This window comes from Boleophthalmus pectinirostris, unplaced genomic scaffold (genome assembly GCF_026225935.1).
Source record: "Boleophthalmus pectinirostris isolate CB_2022bp ecotype Guang Dong unplaced genomic scaffold, ASM2622593v1 HiC_scaffold_23, whole genome shotgun sequence".
Taxonomy (NCBI): Eukaryota; Metazoa; Chordata; class Actinopteri; order Gobiiformes; family Gobiidae; genus Boleophthalmus; species Boleophthalmus pectinirostris.
This window is the reverse complement of record NW_026571207.1, coordinates 24,503,777-24,523,180: the sequence shown is the minus strand read 5'-3', so window position 1 is coordinate 24,523,180 and position 19,404 is coordinate 24,503,777. Positions and strand designations below refer to the sequence as shown.

Here is a 19,404-nt window from a genome sequence, read left to right as displayed (position 1 = left end):
CCACACTCTAATCCAACACTTTGATCCCCGGAGTGTAATTTGACACCAAAGAACCGAATGATTGGAAGCTGTTTAGGAAATTACCCCTAGCTTCATTACACACCCTTGATTATAGGAATAAACAAGCTTATCTTGCTTTGAACTATTTTGTGGTTAGACTTTATCACCAGTGGAGTACCAAATATGTATTTATATAACTTTTTTTTTTTTTTTGAGTTTTACATGGTTTAAATATTTTATTTTATTACAAGTTTTATTAGTTTTTATGTTTTATGTTTTTATGTGTTGTATTTATATAATTTATTTTAACATTGGTGTTGAATGGTAGAGCTATAACCTAATAATCATAATATAACTGTTTCAAACCTGACCAGCTATACATAAATGATTGATTTGAAATAAGGGGAAACTCTTTAAAAGTGCTAGATTGATGAAACGAAAATAACAGTTTACATGATTAGAATGTTCACTATGTAACTTTTCTGGTGAAAGGCCTGCCACCACATTATGGCATTAAGTTTGTCTGTTCTGCATTTAATCATTTACAGTTGTTTTAATTGCTAAAAAGTACCTCAAAAACATGTATTCTTACTTTGAGCCTCTCCTCAAATGTGAACTTGGCCTGGTCTTCTGATTGTCTTGGAAAAACATTTAATGCCATACTATGGAACATAACAGACAAGGAAATAAAAAGTGCCAGGTGTCTGGCTCTCAACCAGAAAAGTTACATTCACACTTAATAATAATTTATTCATTTCTTACATTGTTTATCTGTAGCTAAAGACAAAAGTGAGAAGAACTTTGCAATGGCGTTTGTGCGTCTGATGAAGGAAGATGGGACTGTGCTGCAGGACGGGCTGCATGACCTGATTGTGTTCAAGGTTAGGAACAGAAACAAATAGTGCAAACATGGTTTAGGCAGAAACTTGACTTTTCTAGGCAAATGTTTACTCACTGCATTCACCAAAACAACCTTCTGGATTGTGCTGGAAGAGTGTAGTGGAAGCAGTTGGGTTGTGCTCTTCTTCAATTCCCAAGACAGAAAAACAAAGATTGACACTGAAATATGATGAGGCACCAATAAACAATACAGTGCATTTGTTTACAACGTGACTGTATTTTAAAAACTAATAACACATCTTGTATTATTTTATATCTTAGCAAACCTCAAAAGACTTAACAATCAGTTTATTTCTCATCCACACTGCGCCACAGCAAAGCATTACTATGTAGTATTTGAGTCTGTTCAAAAATTATATGTTTGCTAATGGCTCAACTGCTTTTGTCACTAAGTAACTTAAGAAAGCAGTTTGGACAGTCTGCCAGCAGGTAGTAAAACACAAGGGAAAATGCTACTCCTAACTAAAAAAAAAGAAGCTTTATATAAACTGTACATATATGCTTTTATAGTATTTTGCAAGGGAGCAAAAAGTCATGTTTGTTGTTTGAAATTAGACAGCATCCAAGAATGTGTGAAACATACTAGTGTATAAAAACAATTATGCACAATGAGATCTGGGCATTCATTTTCACAGTTTGGCAGTGATTTGAGTTGTGTTATTGGCAAACCCAAACTTACAGTAAATTGTGTTTGGTTGTAGATTGAGGCCACCCAGACAGGTTGACTGAAGCCAAATAGATTTCCTGCCAAAGGGAGCAGAGCTGAGATTGAATCCCGTATTGATTAAACGCCAAATGCAATAAAGATTAATTACTAGAGATTCACTCAAAGACTAACTAGATAGACCTCTGCAGTCTTCTTTCCTAAATGTCTCTCTAATCCCTGCACTTCTCTCATTCGCTGTGCCACATATGACCTATTACGTTTTGCTGCATCATTAGTGTGTTAATTGACTTTCAAAAGATGAAAGTTATCACAGTAAAAATACAGGTTAGGCTATACTGTATTGAAAGGGCACCATAGCTTTATTGTAAAAGTTCTATGCTACCTATTCTCAAACAGGGAGACAGCAAGCGCATGGAAGATGTGTCCTCCTACTTGACTTTGCCCTCCACTCGTCACCACCATGGCGACCTCCACAAGGGGGCAGCACTGGGCCGTAGCTCCAGCAGTTTATCTGGAGGTGCAGGAGGGCTTTCTGTCAGCTCCAGGGACAGCTTCACCATCTCTACTCTGGTCTGTTCCACTAAACTCACTCAGAATGGTATGTTTATTTTTACCAAGTCAACTACAGATCAGTTGTTAAGTTAAATTAAGTTTTTGCCCCATAATTGAACTAGAATGGCTACTTTGGCAGTACATTTGTTCGTGTCATGCACTATGTAACTTTTTGTCAGTGTTCAGGCTGGAATCTTCCACAGTATGACAATAAACAGCTCTACCTTACATTTATGAAATTACAAGTATGTTTAGTGCTCAAAGATACCTAGAAAGATTCTGGCTTTGAGCCTCTCTCCTCAGATCTGACGTGGGTTTGTTTGGTCTCCGTGAAGATAAAACGGTTTAATACTGTTTGTGAAACATTCCAGTAACATCTCCTTAGAAAAAGGCATTTGATGGACTGCCCACCAGAAATGTTACACAATGGACTTTTAATTATGTCAAATATTGTGTTATTTGCTTAAACAATCATATTACATGTTTTTCACTAATTGGACTTGAGGTTAATGGGATTAGCTAAAGAGTACACCGTTGGTGCCAGACAACAGTGTCTTTATTTTATCATTAAAAACTCCACACAAAGTGACTCTCCTCCGTCCAAGTGCTTAGTCACACATCCGCACAGGTACAGGTGCTCTACAACAGCTGTTACTGAGGAAGCCAGTCCATCACTGTAATGAACATTATCCTGCAATATTAATCACCTGTGCGGCTGGATCAGACACTTGTGCATGCTCTCTCCCACACACACACGCGCGCGCGCACACACACACACACACACACTGCATCTCATGTGCACGCTGTGACCAGGGCCACCAACAGATGTGCAGCTTTGGCCTGAAGTGACTGAAGGGGAGGCAGTGACTATAAAGTGGCCAGCCCTTTGAGACACAAACATGTTGTGTGTCAGTTTTAAGAAGGATTAATAACTGCAAAACATTTCAAATGCCAACGTGACAGTGTGCTAGAGAATAATCATTTCAAATAACAAAAGTTGAACAATTTTATGTGGTTTTACAGTTGAAATGCAGACAATTCAAAGGTTGGATTTGTTTATCACCTTCATGTTAGTAGTAATAATTACTTTAGTTCATACACCGTTTGTTAGGCGTGTCACAAATGCATTATAAATTATATAACTCACACTTTTGTATTACAGTTGGTTTGCTTGGATTGCTTAAGTGGAGGACTCGCCCCGAGCTTCTGAAAGACAACCTAGAGAAATTGAAAATTATTGATGGAGAGGAGGTGGTGAAGGTCTGTGGGCTTGTGCAACATGTATGAAGAGTGCACTTACAGTCTATGTAACTCTCATCTTGCCTTCTGTACGAACAGTTTCTACAGGACACACTGGATGCTTTGTTCAACATCATGATGGAGCACTCTCAGACAGATGACTATGACATCCTTGTATTTGATGCCTTGGTGAGTCTGAATCTAATACATCTTGTCATTAGATGGCTTTGATTGTCTGATAGCGTATGTATGACTCTACGGTGACACACAGACATGTCTATCACTCTAACTGTTGCCATACAGTGAATACTCTGCTTTTCCAGATACATATTATTGGGCTCATCGCTGACAGAAAGTTTCAACATTTCAACACAGTGCTCGAGGCATATATCAAGCAGCATTTCAGCGCCACACTGGCTTACAAGTAAGTCATACAAACCATAATGCTGTGCAGCCAATGTCTTTCCTATGTCTGCCTGCTTAAGTTGCAATATGAATTTAAAATCAATCCAAGATGCTTTTGAAATATTTAAACTTTATTAGTTTGGTTATCATCTTTCCTGTCAGGAGTAGAAACTGAATTATGCATGAAGCATAATTTCATTTACTAAAACAAGACACCACACCAGACACCCTAATTAAGATTTGCCTTCTATTTTCATTTTGCACTTTTAAATACAAAATGAAATTGTTCTCTTGTCTTAATGTTCCCATACCTGCTACCTGTCATTACAGCTGTGTACCTTCATAGTTAAAGAGTTAAACTCTCTCCCCCACTTTGAAATAGTAAATCTTCTGCAGAGAAATAGTCAATTCATGTACTAAAAGACGTCTGCTGACGCAGTCACTATATTTAAATTGCACCCACTGAGACAGACTCTTAAAAAAACGTGACGACTTGTGGTAGGATATAAAATTACACAGAGCACTCCATGCACTCTTTACTCAAAAGTGCTTTATTTATTTATGGATAAAAGCCCTGCAGGGGGCACATGTGTTGGAACATGGCCGCTTTATGCCATTCATCTGCAGGCAAATCCAAACCTCAGTAAAAGGTACATCTGTTGAGGTGTGAAATACCATTTGGCCATTTTCTCTGCCTCCTCCTGCTTTCCTATCACATTTTATTTTCTCTCCTATGCTCTCTCCACCTGCCCCCAAAAATAGATTAGCCTTTTATCACAAAATTCACTTACAGTTTTACCTGCACGGTTGAACTTTATGACTTGTCATTATACTTTTGATGTATCTTGTTCCCTATAATGTTTTTGGGTAATAGTGTTATTCATGTGACTTTCTATCCAGGAAGCTGATGTCTGTGCTGAAGAGATACCTGGATGTGTCCAGCCGAGGGGAACAGTGTGAGCCCATCCTCCGAACTCTCAAAGCTCTCGAGTACATCTTCAAGTTTATTGTGCGCTCACGGATGCTCTATTCCCAGTAAGTCTTGCTCCAACTTATTAATAATAAAACCAGTGTATTAATACAAATTTGACACACATATATTAACCTTTCTGCTTGCTAAACATTTTTTAATTTTTACAGGATTAACAGTGGTAATTTGTATCATTCCTGAGCTATTTTAGTTAAAATGTATTATTTTTAGCATTTGAATAGGTTTTGTAGTGGTCCATATACAATTGTGTCATGTAATAGGTTAGTAAACAGAGCCTTTCTGAATTCAATACATTTCAGATGTATGGATTATTTCATTCTTATGTGCTCTTTGTGCATATATTTCAGGGCTCAAATATCCAATTCAGTCCACTTTATTTATGAATATACTTTACAAATATACACTTTATAAATATACATGATTTTTGTGAATAAATGTTTGAACATTGGGTCTCATTTTACTCTGGTGGTCTCTCATCGAGAGGAGCACTTTGGACACATTGACAGTGGAACCTTAAAGTAATGCTTTTTGACGCCCCCTTGAGAGTGGGCTGCTGATTACAGCACTAATGTCCCTAATAAGCATTGATGATGAAGTGTAGTGGTGTAGTGGAGCTAATGATGGGGCAGGGATGCTGAATGAGCAGACAGTGAAACACCAAGCAGACCAACCTCCAACACCAGAGACTTATGACACCCCTGGTGCTGAGCCAAGAGCTGCGCTACTCGATAAATGTAAACACCATTTATAACTGCGGCTCGCAAACTGATGCTGACAAGTCAAAACCACCATCTACTATTTTATCCTATGTTTGCCTGTGGGTTACTTAAGGCTTCTCCAGCCAAAGGGACTTACACAGGTGTCAGCCACAATAGCCTGAAGGGAGGCTTTGGGCTTAAAGCGATTTTTCCACAAAAGGGCCATTGAGAGAAAGAGACTAAAGAAGCATTTCCATTTGAAAGTTTAGCCTGTTGCTGGTATGAATTGTGCTGCTCACTCACAGACAAAGCTGTTTTATGGTCAGCCACCTTTTTTTTCAAACCTTTTCAAACCTTTTTCTTTGATCCAGTGGTTTCAGATGTGTCTTGCAGTCATATGGTTTATTTTTCAGCCCTGCTCTACTAAATTGTATTTTTTACATAACATGTTAAAGGTGCATAATTATGTAGTATTTTTGGAGGGTCCTATAACTGCTTGTCTCCATTGAGATTATTGCTTTGCCTGGAATGTACCATACCTGGGCAATATCTATTTTGCTTTTATTCAATTACAGGTGTTTTATTTCTCAAAAATACCTTGTAAGATGTGGTCACTGCTCTCAAGATCAAATCTGTAACATAATCTAGTGCATTACCTGCTTGTTGCCAGGGAGAAAGATAAAGTAAATGCTGCAGTATGGGATATTCCAGCCAGAGCAATGTGTAGACAAGAAGATAGCGGGCCCTCCACCATTTACATAGTTCACCTTTAATATGGTGAATCATACTTTCAAATCTTGTTGTAAGTGGATCTGTCTATAGGTCTTCATTTGCATTCTAGGTTCAAACATCAGGGCACCATCATCAGTGTGCATGTATGAGTGTGGGTGCATTACATTATCACCTTTATTATTCCCTCTGCAATGACTAATTTCACACCACATTCCAGCAATGGCCTTGTCTTTCTTGAGAGAAAACCAGCTGTTTTCAATTTAATTTATTTTTGTAGAGTTCAAAATCACAATAGCCGTCTTCTTGCTGGGCTTCACAAAACTGATTTAACTGACAAAAAGTCTGACAACGAAATAATCACTGGTCAATAAAAGACAAGCAGATCAACCTTCAACCAAAAATGAAACCAAAACTGTTGGTGACTGTCAAATGCTCTTCATGCTCAGTCAGTGTTTAGTGCTGTCTGGACAAGATCTCATGCAAAAATAAATACAAATGGCTTGAACTACACAATTTAGTTAATGTATTTAATTTGGTTTAGTAAATTATGTTCAAATTTTGTCTTGTCTTATTCTCATGGACGAAATCTCGTGTCTCATCTTCTGTCTTGCCCCCCCCCTACTGTCTACCTCAGAAAGTATGTTGGACACTTGGAGTAGATTGTGCACTTACCTTCACCTCTCTCTGTCCTTCACGCTACAGCTTTTGGGTGGACTAGTTCCTGTAGTCTGGATCACTTCTCCTTCCCTAAAGCAGCAGTGTGCTCCCCATTCCTCCTTTGTGCCTCTGCCCTTGTGTCTTCTCTCTTTCATCCTTCTATGTCCTAAAATATTTCCGCTCATCTCAAAAAACAGATTCTTTTCAATTCAATACGTCTATAATTTTGATTTAGGTTTTCTTAGACGTTTCAGCCAGTGCTCATTCATCTGTCGAGCTATAAGAGTATTATGTGTCATGCTAGAGATTTGAAACATAACCGCTGACAAATCGTATAATGTTGAAATTAATCTCTTCCACCACAGCCTTCATCAAACTCTAATTCACTTTTTTCATTTTTATTTCAGCCATTTTAAAATCGTAGTTGCTCTTTTTGTCATTCACAGCCTCATCTGCTAGTCTCATGTGTTTTCTGTCCTCCATCTGTCATGAATATTATTTGCTGAACTAACTGACATTTGTGTTGCTGACTTTTGCATGTCCACATTGTATCCGTTATAACACATGTTCCAATTTTGTCTGGTCGTGCGTAGATGTGCTGAAAAATCAAGTCATGTTTTTTAATTTTATCCTGAATTATGTATTTATTTATTTATTAAACCAGTATTTTAACAGGAAAGTCCCTTTAGATAATTCAGAGAGATCTATGCAAGAGGCACCAGTAAACAGTTACAAATAATTGAGTAATGTATCATATATGGAATTTAAAGTTCCCATATTATGCAAAATTGATTCTTGTGAGCTTTTAGGCATGTTATAATGTTATTACCTCTTTAAAAAAGCGTATCTGGAGTTGTGTTTTGTTTCATTCACACATGTTTTAGCAGCTCTTTCCTATTATTCTATCGACATCTCCAAAGATCAAAATGCTGTTTCACCTTGTAATGTCATGAAACAGTAGTTTTCAAGTTAATCTTTTGTTGAGATGGACCATTTTCAAGGTTGAAATCATCCAAATGATTTTAGTGAAGGTGTATGGAGTTTAAAAACACAGTGGAGCACTTCCTGTATTACCACATGATATCACAAGTTGAAACACAAGTGTTTTCTGTTTGAGGGAAGAAATCAGCCTAAATATGCAGGGTTTATCTGTTAAGCATGTGAGAATGAAATAAAACATAACTCTTGATGAGGAAACAACTTTATAACAGAAAATAGCATAATATGGACCCTTTAAGAGGTAAGTCTATCTGCTAGGAGTTCATACACTAGTACTACAGTGTGATTGGTTAAATTTCACTGTGAGGCTGGCCAACAAGAGGAGTGGGTGCAGAAATGTGAACAACACATCATGTTGGTCATGGAGCTGCATTATACAGATATGCACCAAATCACTTCAACAATTTTTCCCAATTGGCAGATCACAGGATCATATATTACATATAATGACCCTAAACACATTACCTTTCAATGCACAGTGTATTACGGCATCTCTCTATCACTACCTGCATTAACTCAAGCATCAATATTTCATAGTTATAGACCATTGCAGTATGGGAACACTCGAGAGCTGCAATCGCATAGATTGCATGGCCTCTGATCCAGCCATTTGAATATTACAAACACATCCACTTGCATATTTTCAAAGCTTTTAGTATATCACCTTGCTATGAATTTCTAAACAAACAAAATATTTTCTTTCAGGCCGAATATTACCCAAGCTTCTTTGACTTTACGGTCCATTCTATATCATTTCTCGCATATCTGTGTTATGGTCTAAAGACAACAACATAAAGTGCATCTAAGAAGCTATTAGGACACTATATGTGAGAATGATCTGCACCATTGTTACACAGTGCTGAAAACTCCCACGCTTACACGCACTGTTAGACTGGATTAGACAGAACAATCAGAACTGTACCCTGTAAAAGCCAGTGATAATACCTTGTGTTTTAGGCCTAATCCTATCCCACTTGCTAAATTCAGCACGTGGTAATCCGTCCCCATAGCACTCATAACTCCCATTGTAATTAATGGGCACACAGCTCCATGGAATTCCAGTGAGATGGTGAGGACAATGGACAGTTCACAGGTGGAGAGAAAGAGCAGGGTGACTCGTGGAAATGAGCCCTGGGACATAACTTATGAACCCTAAAAATACATATATTCACACTTTCAAAGTTAACCTTTATGGTGCTAAATTAAGGATGATTTATGTATTTCTCTCAGTTTTTCTTTCATTTTGGAGATTCTTTTCCAGTTTTTTCATCAACCAGTCTGAATTCTAGTACTGCGTGAGATGAAGAATGCATTGATTTGTTTTATATCTGATGCCTTTCTGACGTACATACCTCGAGTTATATATATATAATTCTTTTTGTCTTCCAAGGTTATATGAGGGAAAGGAGCAAGCTGAGTTTGAAGACTCCCTGAAAAGACTTTTTGAATCCATCAACAATCTGATGAAAACAGACTACACCACCACTCTGCTCAACAGGGTATATATGTCCACTCTTCATTTGTATAGACATGTGCTGTGTTCCTATCCCCTTCTAATCTTTAGTTTCTATTGATCATCTGGCCATCTACAGTGTCAGTGTTGAGGATATGAGCTGTTGTAATATTTAAATACAAGGTTAGGTTAGGTTGATTTATTCGTACCCATAGGTAAATTTGCTTTGCAGATTTGAGAGCATAGAATCATCCCTATAATAGCTTTCACTCACCCAAATAGCTTTACAACTGAGTCCACAATCACAACGGTTAGTGGTTTGGTACAGCTTGCCTGATTGTGCCAATGGCCAAACACAGAATCATAATAAAATATTCACACGTAGGAGGAAGTGTCTTGTCAAAGTATACAACTTTGAGCAACTCAACACCTGTAAGATCTAAAATGCTTAATGTGACTTATGCAAGCAGAAAAACACATTTTACTTTAACTTTCACAATGTAAACAAACAACAAACTTTCAATTAAGTTGCTATTAAAATAATTAATAACTTTTAGCTCCAAAATGCACCTCATACAAGCAGAAAAACATTTTATTTTAACTTTCATAATGTAAACAAAAAACAGGCTTCCCATGAAAATGCTATTAAAAAATTAAACATGTTTAAAAGTTGCTTATATTACAGTAGTATCAAGTATACAACCAGTTTCCTTGTTTGTTGACAGGTTGCTGCTCTGAAATACCTTCCAACAGTACTCCAAGATGTTGAGAAGGTTTTTGATGGAAAACTGCTCAGGTAACCAGTTGATGTCTACCATAAATATGCCAAATGTGATCTCCAAATTATTCCTATTTTATTCCTATTTAAAGATTTTATATTAACAGGATTAAATTGATTTTTGTGAGCTTTAAGCCATGATATATTGTTACAAACATACCTGGAGATGTATTTTGTTTCATTCACACGTTTGGGTAAACCAGGTTTATTAGTCTTTCTACATCTTTAAAGCTCAAAGTTCCACCTTGTGATGTCATGAAGTGGAAGTTTTCAAGTTAACATCTGCCATTTACCTTTTATTCAGTAGAGACTGGCAATTCCAGGGCTGGAATTGTCCAAATGACACATGACATCACAAGGTGGAACAGACAGTTTTAAGTCTGAGAGAAGGACTCAGCCTAAATATGCAGGGTCTGTGTGTTAAACGTTTGAATGAAACAAAACACAACTCCAGGTATGTTTGTGATGAGGAAGCAACATTATAATGATAGATCAGAAAATACTTTAACACGGGCCATTTACCAAAGCAAATATGACCTCAAAGAACCACTGTTTAACCAGACATTTATTGACGCTGTTTTGCTATTTCTAAAATTCATTCACTTGTCAAGCACAATTACCACCGCTGAAACTGGAAGTATTTTCTCATTATAGCCTCATTACTTTAGTGAAAGAATAATTAAGATGTTTGACCAGTCAGCTCTACTGTTCATTATCAACTGACCCCTCTGTGACCTGTGTCTTTGCTGTTTATTTGCAATATTCACATCTGCCCCACCAGCTCCGCAAATGAAAACATGCCAGCACTGTGTCACAAAGGTGCTACCTCCAACACCTGCACAGCAACACCATTGGAAAGGCAATATGTCATTGACCTTATCCTTAATAAAACTTTTAAAAACAGTATTATGCTACAGATAAACATGCAAAATCACCCCAAGCCTGAACTTTAAAGCAACATCCCTTTTGAATCGTTGATCAGAAGTGCCCAAGGCTGAAACAAGTTGTGTGAATACCAAACATAGACTGAGAGGTGGACATCAAAGTCGTTGTATTCTTGTCAAGTTTCTTTAAGCTTGTAACCTTGCGATATAGTGGAGAAGTGTGCTTAGGGGGTACAATATTGTGTAAAAACTAATGTGCGTAAAGCACAAATACAAACTTGACACACATAGAAATGGTGTCATCAAAATGAAATAGCATCAGTCAAACAAAAAGCTTACCCTTCAGAAAGAAAATACATTACAAAAATCTAAGAAACATTATTGATTTTGGATTTGCAATGACACTGATTAATGATGGAATACAGTTTTATTTAACCAGCATTTTTATTTTAACCACATCTGATCATGCATGGTTACAGCACTATGGCAGTTTGTCTTGATTTGATTAAATGCCAGTAAGACCTATTATGGAAGCTAACATATTACATTCACCTGCATGTGACACTGGTGCTACATGTATGCTAATGGTAATCAAAACCCAGTGGAACATTGCATTTAATGGTGCTGTATTTTCTATAATCATTGAAAGTGCCTGTGCAGACTGTGTAGCAGAGTTAGGGCCCATGAAACAAAGTGGTGGACACAAAACAAATGAAGATCGAATGGTTGCCATGCTCCTAAGCGCTCAATCTTGCTAAGTGGCTCCTGCACTCCCAACCAGCCTTTTTAATTATTCTAAAATGGTATTTGGGTTCAGGCTCTACCTGTGTCTTCATTAGGCTGTGTTTAGTCCGTGTCTAATTTTTTATTCTCACACAGCCAAAGTCATTACTCAGCTGAGGAACAAAAGCAAATAATACATTATCTTGTGTAAGTGTTGTGCTTCTGGAATTACAAAATGTAGCTACCTCAAACGGACAGTAAACTGCGGATTTTAACAAAACATTTCTAGCAAGTGAACAGTCTGTACCCCAAGTTAATGTGCTAGAAGCTGGGAAATTGTACATGCACTGTCAGAGCATCTCAAAAAACACTTATCTTGTGGCATGTACTTGGACTGCAGTTGTCGAGATTTGTCACATGTAGTCCAGGGAAGGAACGGCAATATTTTTCTAAAGTGTATTGCCCAGTCTCTGTGTATGTGTGTGTTTTGTACTCTGGCTATCGTAAAATGTATTTTCTTTTCTCCATCTAGCCAGTTGTTGCATGACTTCTACTCCTGCATTCCTCCTGAGAAACTCCAAAAACAGAAGGTGCTTTCCATGACTGAGATTGTCAGCAGTCACCTCTTTCAAAAACAAGGTTGGCCCTCTGATTTTACACAATGCACAACTTTGCTGCTCTCTCATGTGCCACTGTCCATTTGTGTAAACTCCTTTGTTATGGCATTACACTTGAATGGGAGATTATACTAAAAGGTTCAGTGTTCTGTGGTTATGTCATCCATTGTCAGGCGGTTTTCCTCTTTGTGCTTTATGACCATATCACGACTCTGTGCTCCAAGGCTTTTTTATATGATAGCCTTTATTATGAAAGTGTATTGTCATGCTGCATTTGCTCCTTTGTAGTCCAGTAACCCGCTATAAAGGCACCTGGATCGTCCACTTATTTGGAAGTTTTAAAAAGGGGTTTTTGGCCATTATTGTCAAGGTCTGTAGTGAGTTTTACAACTGCAATTAGATTTAATGAAGAATAATTGCTGTGACTGACAATGTAAAACTAATCCGTGCCGGAACAATGATTTATGTGCCTGGATGTTTCTACTGAATGGCATTAGACTGATCAATTATGTCTTGCAACTGGGACTACCTTTCCACCGATCTTACCTGAAAACCTGAAACTTGAAATGTCACCTGCTGTCTCTGTGGAGATATTTAATTTAATTACAATACACTGAAACATTTTAGGCACAGCAATGATATCCCCAAGGAAACAATTAAGTGATGGAGCCTCCACCAGAAAAGTTTCATGATGCACTTTTAAGACAAAAATATACCTATGTGAAATTGCTTTCAGTGTCAGATTTGTATTTTTGTGCTAGATTTTCCCCCATATATAATAACGATTTTACGGCAGAAAAGATTAATGCATTGTTTCACCTTGACCCATTTCTACTTTAAAAAAAAATTTTTTGTCTTACTCAAGTGGGGTCTAATCTTAAAATAGGTTGGCTTCCACAGAGGCACAGTGGGATGTGGATTGCTGTTGTATAAGAGAAATATGAATGACAGCTCCACAGATATGCCAAATATACTATGGAGTGATCACAGTTTAATGGCCCTGTACCTGATTTTTCCCATGTATTTTTGCCCCAGCATAGATATATTGCACATGCCAGCTCTTGAGGCCAAATATGTCTGCTGCATGATGTCTGCAGTAATTATAAAGCACTTTATGGTCTGATAATCAGGGTTTACATGATCAAAACTCTGCTCTGATGTCTGAGAGTTATGAAAAGCTCAGTGAATAAGTAAGATGCTTGGAATAAATAAGGTAAGTGAGGAATAAATTTGGACCACTGCAGACTATTTAAAATGATCTAGTTCTGTTTTTCATGTTTTTAAGAGAGAAAAAAATCAGGTACAGCACCTGTAAATGTCAAAGGATATGGCAATTGTTCTATCAGAAATCAGTAGTCCTTCACCCACCTCTTTCCATTTATACTAGCATTACAATCAGAGCAACAGCAACACAATCACACACACTGTTATTATCATCAGTGTAAGAGGGACCAGTCCACATGTGCTGTCCTGTTAGACCCTGCTATTGTCAAAAAATACACTATTTGTATGGGTATATACTCATAGGAAAGGATTAACTATTTTATTTAAAAGTAGGGGTTTATGATATCGGCTGAGATACATGGTGATAATGGTCTGTGCTATGAAACAAGTGAGAAGTCGAAGCTGCAAATACAAATACACAAATGCGTTGACTCACTGTTTCAATTATAATACAAACGTCATTAGAAAATGCCAAGTATCTCATTAGTTTTGTAACACTTTTCCCTTCTTGGATCTATATTTTAAAATATAGCATGCACAATACATGGACATTGGCTTGAATGGTGGAAACTTTGAGTCACTGTAAATTATCAATTTGCATGAAATCAACTGAAAGTAAAAGGTTTAGACATTGTGATTATCAAATAATTCAGTGCATCTGTTATTATTGCAAAGTGCAGGCGCACCACTCATTAATTATTTTTAGACAGCAGAGGTGTTGCCACTTCAGAATTGGACCCTTGTATTGATTCTTGCTCAAATCATTCATTCCTCAGTGGTCTGACCGATGGGCTCTCCCTCTGTCCACACACTCACAGCCACTACCCTACGTGACATTGAAGAAGGGTCAGAAAGAGAGAGAGAGAGACAGAGAGAGAGAGAGAGAGGACAGATAAAATAAACATACAGTATTTAAACACAGGGAGGGGTAAAAACAACATGATCCAAGGCATAACCTACGGCTGACTGCCTTTGGGACCCATAAATATATTTAAGCTATCCATCCAGTGGTCAGAGTGTGAACTGTTTGTTGTTAGCAATGGGAATTGGAGGGACAGACCAGCAAAACATGACATAATGGCTAGTGAGTTGACACAAGTAGAAAAAATAGATGATGAAGCAATGTGAAAGATGAGATTTGAATTATGAATAGGGTGCAGGCTGGAGAAAACATCTCAGAGACGGACAAAGGGGAAGTTAATGAGAAGAAGACACAGGTCTTACTTTGCCATTACTGTTTAGAAATGATTGATATTTGAGTCCTGCTCACAATAAAATGCATTTCTCTGCCCCTCTCCTCCCTCTACAGTGCCTCAGATGGATTTCTTATTTATTCATTGCTTCATTTACACATTGGTCATTTACAGTAGTTTCTCTCCCGACCCATGCTTTTCAAAATGAGCCCTGACAGTCAGTGAAATTGAGATGCATTGGGATGCTAATCAGAAGGCCTGTATGTGATGTGATTTGGTCAAGAGGGTGAAATATGTAGGAGCTTTGAATTATATATTTATAATGGCTAATGGCCTGAGGTGTCCTATCACTGCACTGCAGTACATATTTAATAGGGCTACCTGTCGACCAGAGCAGGGCTGGACCTGTCTCTGGGGAGATCTGTCAGGCCACTGTCAGTGGAGCAGCTCACACACATCTGTGTGACATACGCCTCACATGGGTCATTATTTTCCTTCGTTTCTCTATCTAAAAAAACAAAATGAAGGCCCTTGGCACACATTTGACTCAAAACATAACAACAGTCAACAATGTATTTTTCTGGATTTAGATTTCAGCACTGGCTGTGATTTTAATGGGCTTCTCGGAAGAATCTGCTGTGGTGCAACAGTGGTGCAGATCTGCGTAATCACAAACTGTTGAGTGAGGGAAACTTTGTTCTTATAAATGGTAAATGGTCAATGGTCACATTTTTCTATAGCGCTTTCCACCTTCAAGGCACTCAAAGCGCTTTACAACAAGGAACCACTCACCCATTCACACACACATTCACACACCAGTGTACGCAGACACTGGTGTGTCACACATAAAATAGTGTTCAGGAATATTTATACCATTTGGCACCTTCTCAAAGTACAAAATGTTATTGCCACATGCATTGCAGAATTGTAGGGAATACAAGAGTCATGAACTTTGAGTGGATTTGTTTCATTGATGCAGCATACGGCCCTGGGATTAGAGACTTGGCAGCACACAGTGTATATACATCAAGCAGCACACACAGTGTATACATAAACATAGTGGGGCACATGCGCTCTCATCCCATCATATGTATTAATCTGTTTCTGACAAAATTACATTTACAGGCCACGTTATGGCTCAATTTAGGCAAATTACGCCTCACAGAACAGTGTGACAGATTGAGAGCAGCTGCTTAGATAAAGAAAACAGATCAGGGAGAGCAGAGAGCAGGCTTACATCGGGATGAGTCTGTCATTTTGTTTGCCGTCTAATTTTCCAAAGCTGGTCAAAGCCCCGGATTCACTGCACTGAACTGAGCGTCTGTCTGGAAAGAAAGCAGATTAAAGAATGGAAACTCAAGTAAACAAGTGGTAAATAAACAGTCTCTTTCATTGTTTTAGTGTGTTATTTTAGCCATATTCACACATTGCTCTAACTATGTCTTTCGCAATATGACTTAACAGATGCAGTTGTCTGACGAATACCAGTGACTCATGAACTGTACAGTTATTATCACAGATTTAATCGGAGATGAGTGAGCTCTGTTGGGCCCACACTCTCCACCAATCAGCATTAGCCTCGGCTCACTTTAGACTTAAACTCTCATCATAATGAATGAAGGTTTATCCATCTGGCTCCAAAGACGTGATAAATATCACAAATTACACTGTTTATTGCTTTAAATTAAGTTTGGACGCATACATTCAGACTGGCTCAGAGGAAGCAAATAGTTTTACACATTTGGGTTCACTTAAGGATAAGTGTTAGTGTGAGCTCTGGGTAATTGTAATTCTGGCTGAAATGGCTGACTGACTATACGCTGGTGATTTAGCAAGCTTGTGTTTGTTATAGCAAAGGGTAGAGAGATCTGCAAACACAAAGGGTGCTGTTCCTTATTGAATTCATTTATTATTTTGTTATTACACAAATATCGTCCTACAGTAACAAATATGCAAGAGTTAGCTAAGAGGAGACTTTTCATGTTGTTGTCCTTGTGATAAATAGACGGAATAATGAAAAACATAGGTCTAATTAATAATGAGCAAGGTTTTTATGAATTAAAGTTCCATTGAACACATGCAAATTAACACCAATAGTTGCAAAGAATTAATGACACAAATTGTTTTCCAAATTAATTGTTAGAGCAATGTAATATTATGATAAACATCTTTCTCTGTTACCTATGGGATTTTGCAGTGTCTTCCATATTACATTAAGTAATCAGACTGAGAGGTATGCGTTTCATTCCATTATCCATAAGTAGTATTTTATTTGATGACAGCTGACAAAATGTTAGCAACCAAGCATTGTCTTGGCAGTAATTCACTGGACCACTGCAGCAAATCTGTTCTTACTTTAGCTGCTCAACAACTAATGGATGGTTTAAAACTTAATTAAGAGCTTTGGAGTGATATAAAGTTTCTCAGTGTAAGAACAGCATTATAGCTGTATAGTTGCTGACCATTTAAAAGCAATCTTTGTGAATTATGAAACATTTAATTACGTACATTTTTGTAGCCAGCAACACAAACATGAACAAGCAAAATTAAAGGCCACTGATTGCTTTCTGCCACTTTTGAATCTAATATAATGTATTTAATCTATTTATCTGCTTAGAGTTACAGGGTAAAAAAGAAAAGTTAGAATGTTAGATCACACTATTAAAAATTATATGTGTAGTAATTTGCAAATTGAGAATATTATACTGGAGAAGTCATTTGAGTTTGGATTTTGGCATGAAGAATACACTGACTACCCCCTCTTCGTGGATGGACTGCAGCCAAATTGATACAACTGTGCGTGTGATGTTAGATTTGTGCTGTCAATAGACTGGGCACTTGTTTTAAAATATATTGAAACAGTTGGAGCTCTGAACGATAAGAAAAGAATGAGGTCTAAATAAGAAATGATAGAAGGCACCTACAGTGACATGGAGGGATTGAAAAGCCCTTGAGAGTCATTTAGTCAGTCCCATGCAGGGCAGCAGTTGGCATATTCCCAACCAGATTTTGTTGTTGTTTTGCCAGCAAACCACTACATTATCATCTTTCTCATTACTCCATCTTCCAGGGAGCCAAATTGACAAATTAAACGGTGGGAAAAGTGAGATTTAGATGTCCCCCAAAAAAGAAAAAAAAGACTCCTATTATGGCGTGCTATAGTTTATGGTGCTTGCCTGTCAATGAGAAAATAGAGTGTGAAGACGATGAGCTGTCTGCTGAGCCATCGAAATTATACTCAGTGTTGATGTGACAGACTGCCAGCCAAACACATCCTGCATTTCCTGTTTCTTTTAGCACATCAAATTGTATGAAGGCCTTGGATTACATAATGGGCAAACCACAATGCACACACTAAGGGGAGGGTTGAGGCATTTATTATTGTTCCTGTATGAAATTTGGTCTCTGCTTTTGGCCCATCTTCCAGTAGTGCTGTGGCAAATCATCAGGAGCTCAAGCTTATGATTTCTTTTACCCTCCATTTGAAATGAATACATTGCAGTTTTCCAATCAATTTAGGATTCTAGAGATGCCAATTGAATAATAAAATACATTTACATAATGTCTCCAAACAACTCAAAATAACATAAATAAAGCTCCTGAAAGCTAAATTGAAACGATTTTCTATTACTATTTTTTTAATTATTATTTTTGTGGTGAATATATGAGTCTAAACTGTGGCTGCAGTGGATAGATTCAGAAGAATTGTCTGTGAATTGTCTGTTCTTGTGTCCTGTGTCTGTACTTTAATTAATAGTTGTTTATAGAGAGCTTCATTTCTCCTAACATTGTTAAACAGCTTAACGGCACCGTAGCAGAATAAAATCACTAACCCGCTGTTAAAAAGTGTTGTGTGAAACTGGAAATGTCACGGTCCAATTGTTTGGACATGCTGTTTTATGCTCTTACTCATCTCTTTTTGAAAATGCAACTCCACAAACATCTGTCTCCCTTTTGTTTGAAGATGGTCCAACTGAGTTTTCTGAAGACTGTCCAGTGCAGTGTGTTTGTTTCATGTGCATTGTTTGAACAATTATTTGTCTCTTCCTCTTTCTCTCTCCTCTTCCTCTCCTCTCACTCATAGTTGTATTTTTCTACTCTGTTTCTTGTCTTCCAAACAAGACTCGCAAAATGGTTTGAGGTTATAGGATTATAGCTGTGACTGATGTTAGTCTGCCAATCCCGGTAGGATCTGTCGGATTTGAAGAAAACCCCAAAGTTTTGTCTAAAAGGCTCAGGCAGAAAAGATCTAGGCCACTACATGGCTTGAAAAAAATACATCTTTCAAGATGAAACATGCAGGTCTCCAGAGTTGAAAGTAGTGCTGTACTTGAAATCTGGTATCGAATTATACTTACTTTTCTGAAAACACACGTTAAGTTTCAGTGCTTTTTGGGAACATTACATTGACGAATGGTGTACGGTAATTACGTTGATTACTGTACACCATTTGTAAGCTCAACCATAATTACTTACCTAACCTTAACCTATACCCCAGTTGTAACATATTTTAACCCATATCTGAACATAAAACAATGTTTTTGTAGAAAGATTTACATCATGGCGACCTTATTTTGGTTCCTATAAGGAAGGCAGGTGTATTGATTTTATGTGATAAATGCTCACCCATTCTAAACTATTAAAAGCAGTTTGGGTACTCCTCATAAAATGAATCAGCAAAACAAATATTTC

At 37.6% G+C, this 19,404-nt stretch overlaps 1 protein-coding gene across 1 annotated transcript in view; it reads left to right on the top strand.

The window, feature by feature from the left end:
• LOC110162300 (dedicator of cytokinesis protein 2) overlaps window positions 1–19,404 on the top strand; it is an 85,821-nt gene that overhangs the window by 10,375 nt on the left and 56,042 nt on the right. The window contains 9 exon segments of the mRNA XM_020927171.2: window positions 778–881; window positions 1,964–2,165; window positions 3,282–3,379; window positions 3,458–3,547; window positions 3,682–3,782; window positions 4,664–4,798; window positions 9,231–9,339; window positions 10,019–10,089; window positions 12,211–12,317. Coding sequence (XP_020782830.1) covers window positions 778–881; window positions 1,964–2,165; window positions 3,282–3,379; window positions 3,458–3,547; window positions 3,682–3,782; window positions 4,664–4,798; window positions 9,231–9,339; window positions 10,019–10,089; window positions 12,211–12,317 — 1,017 coding nt within the window.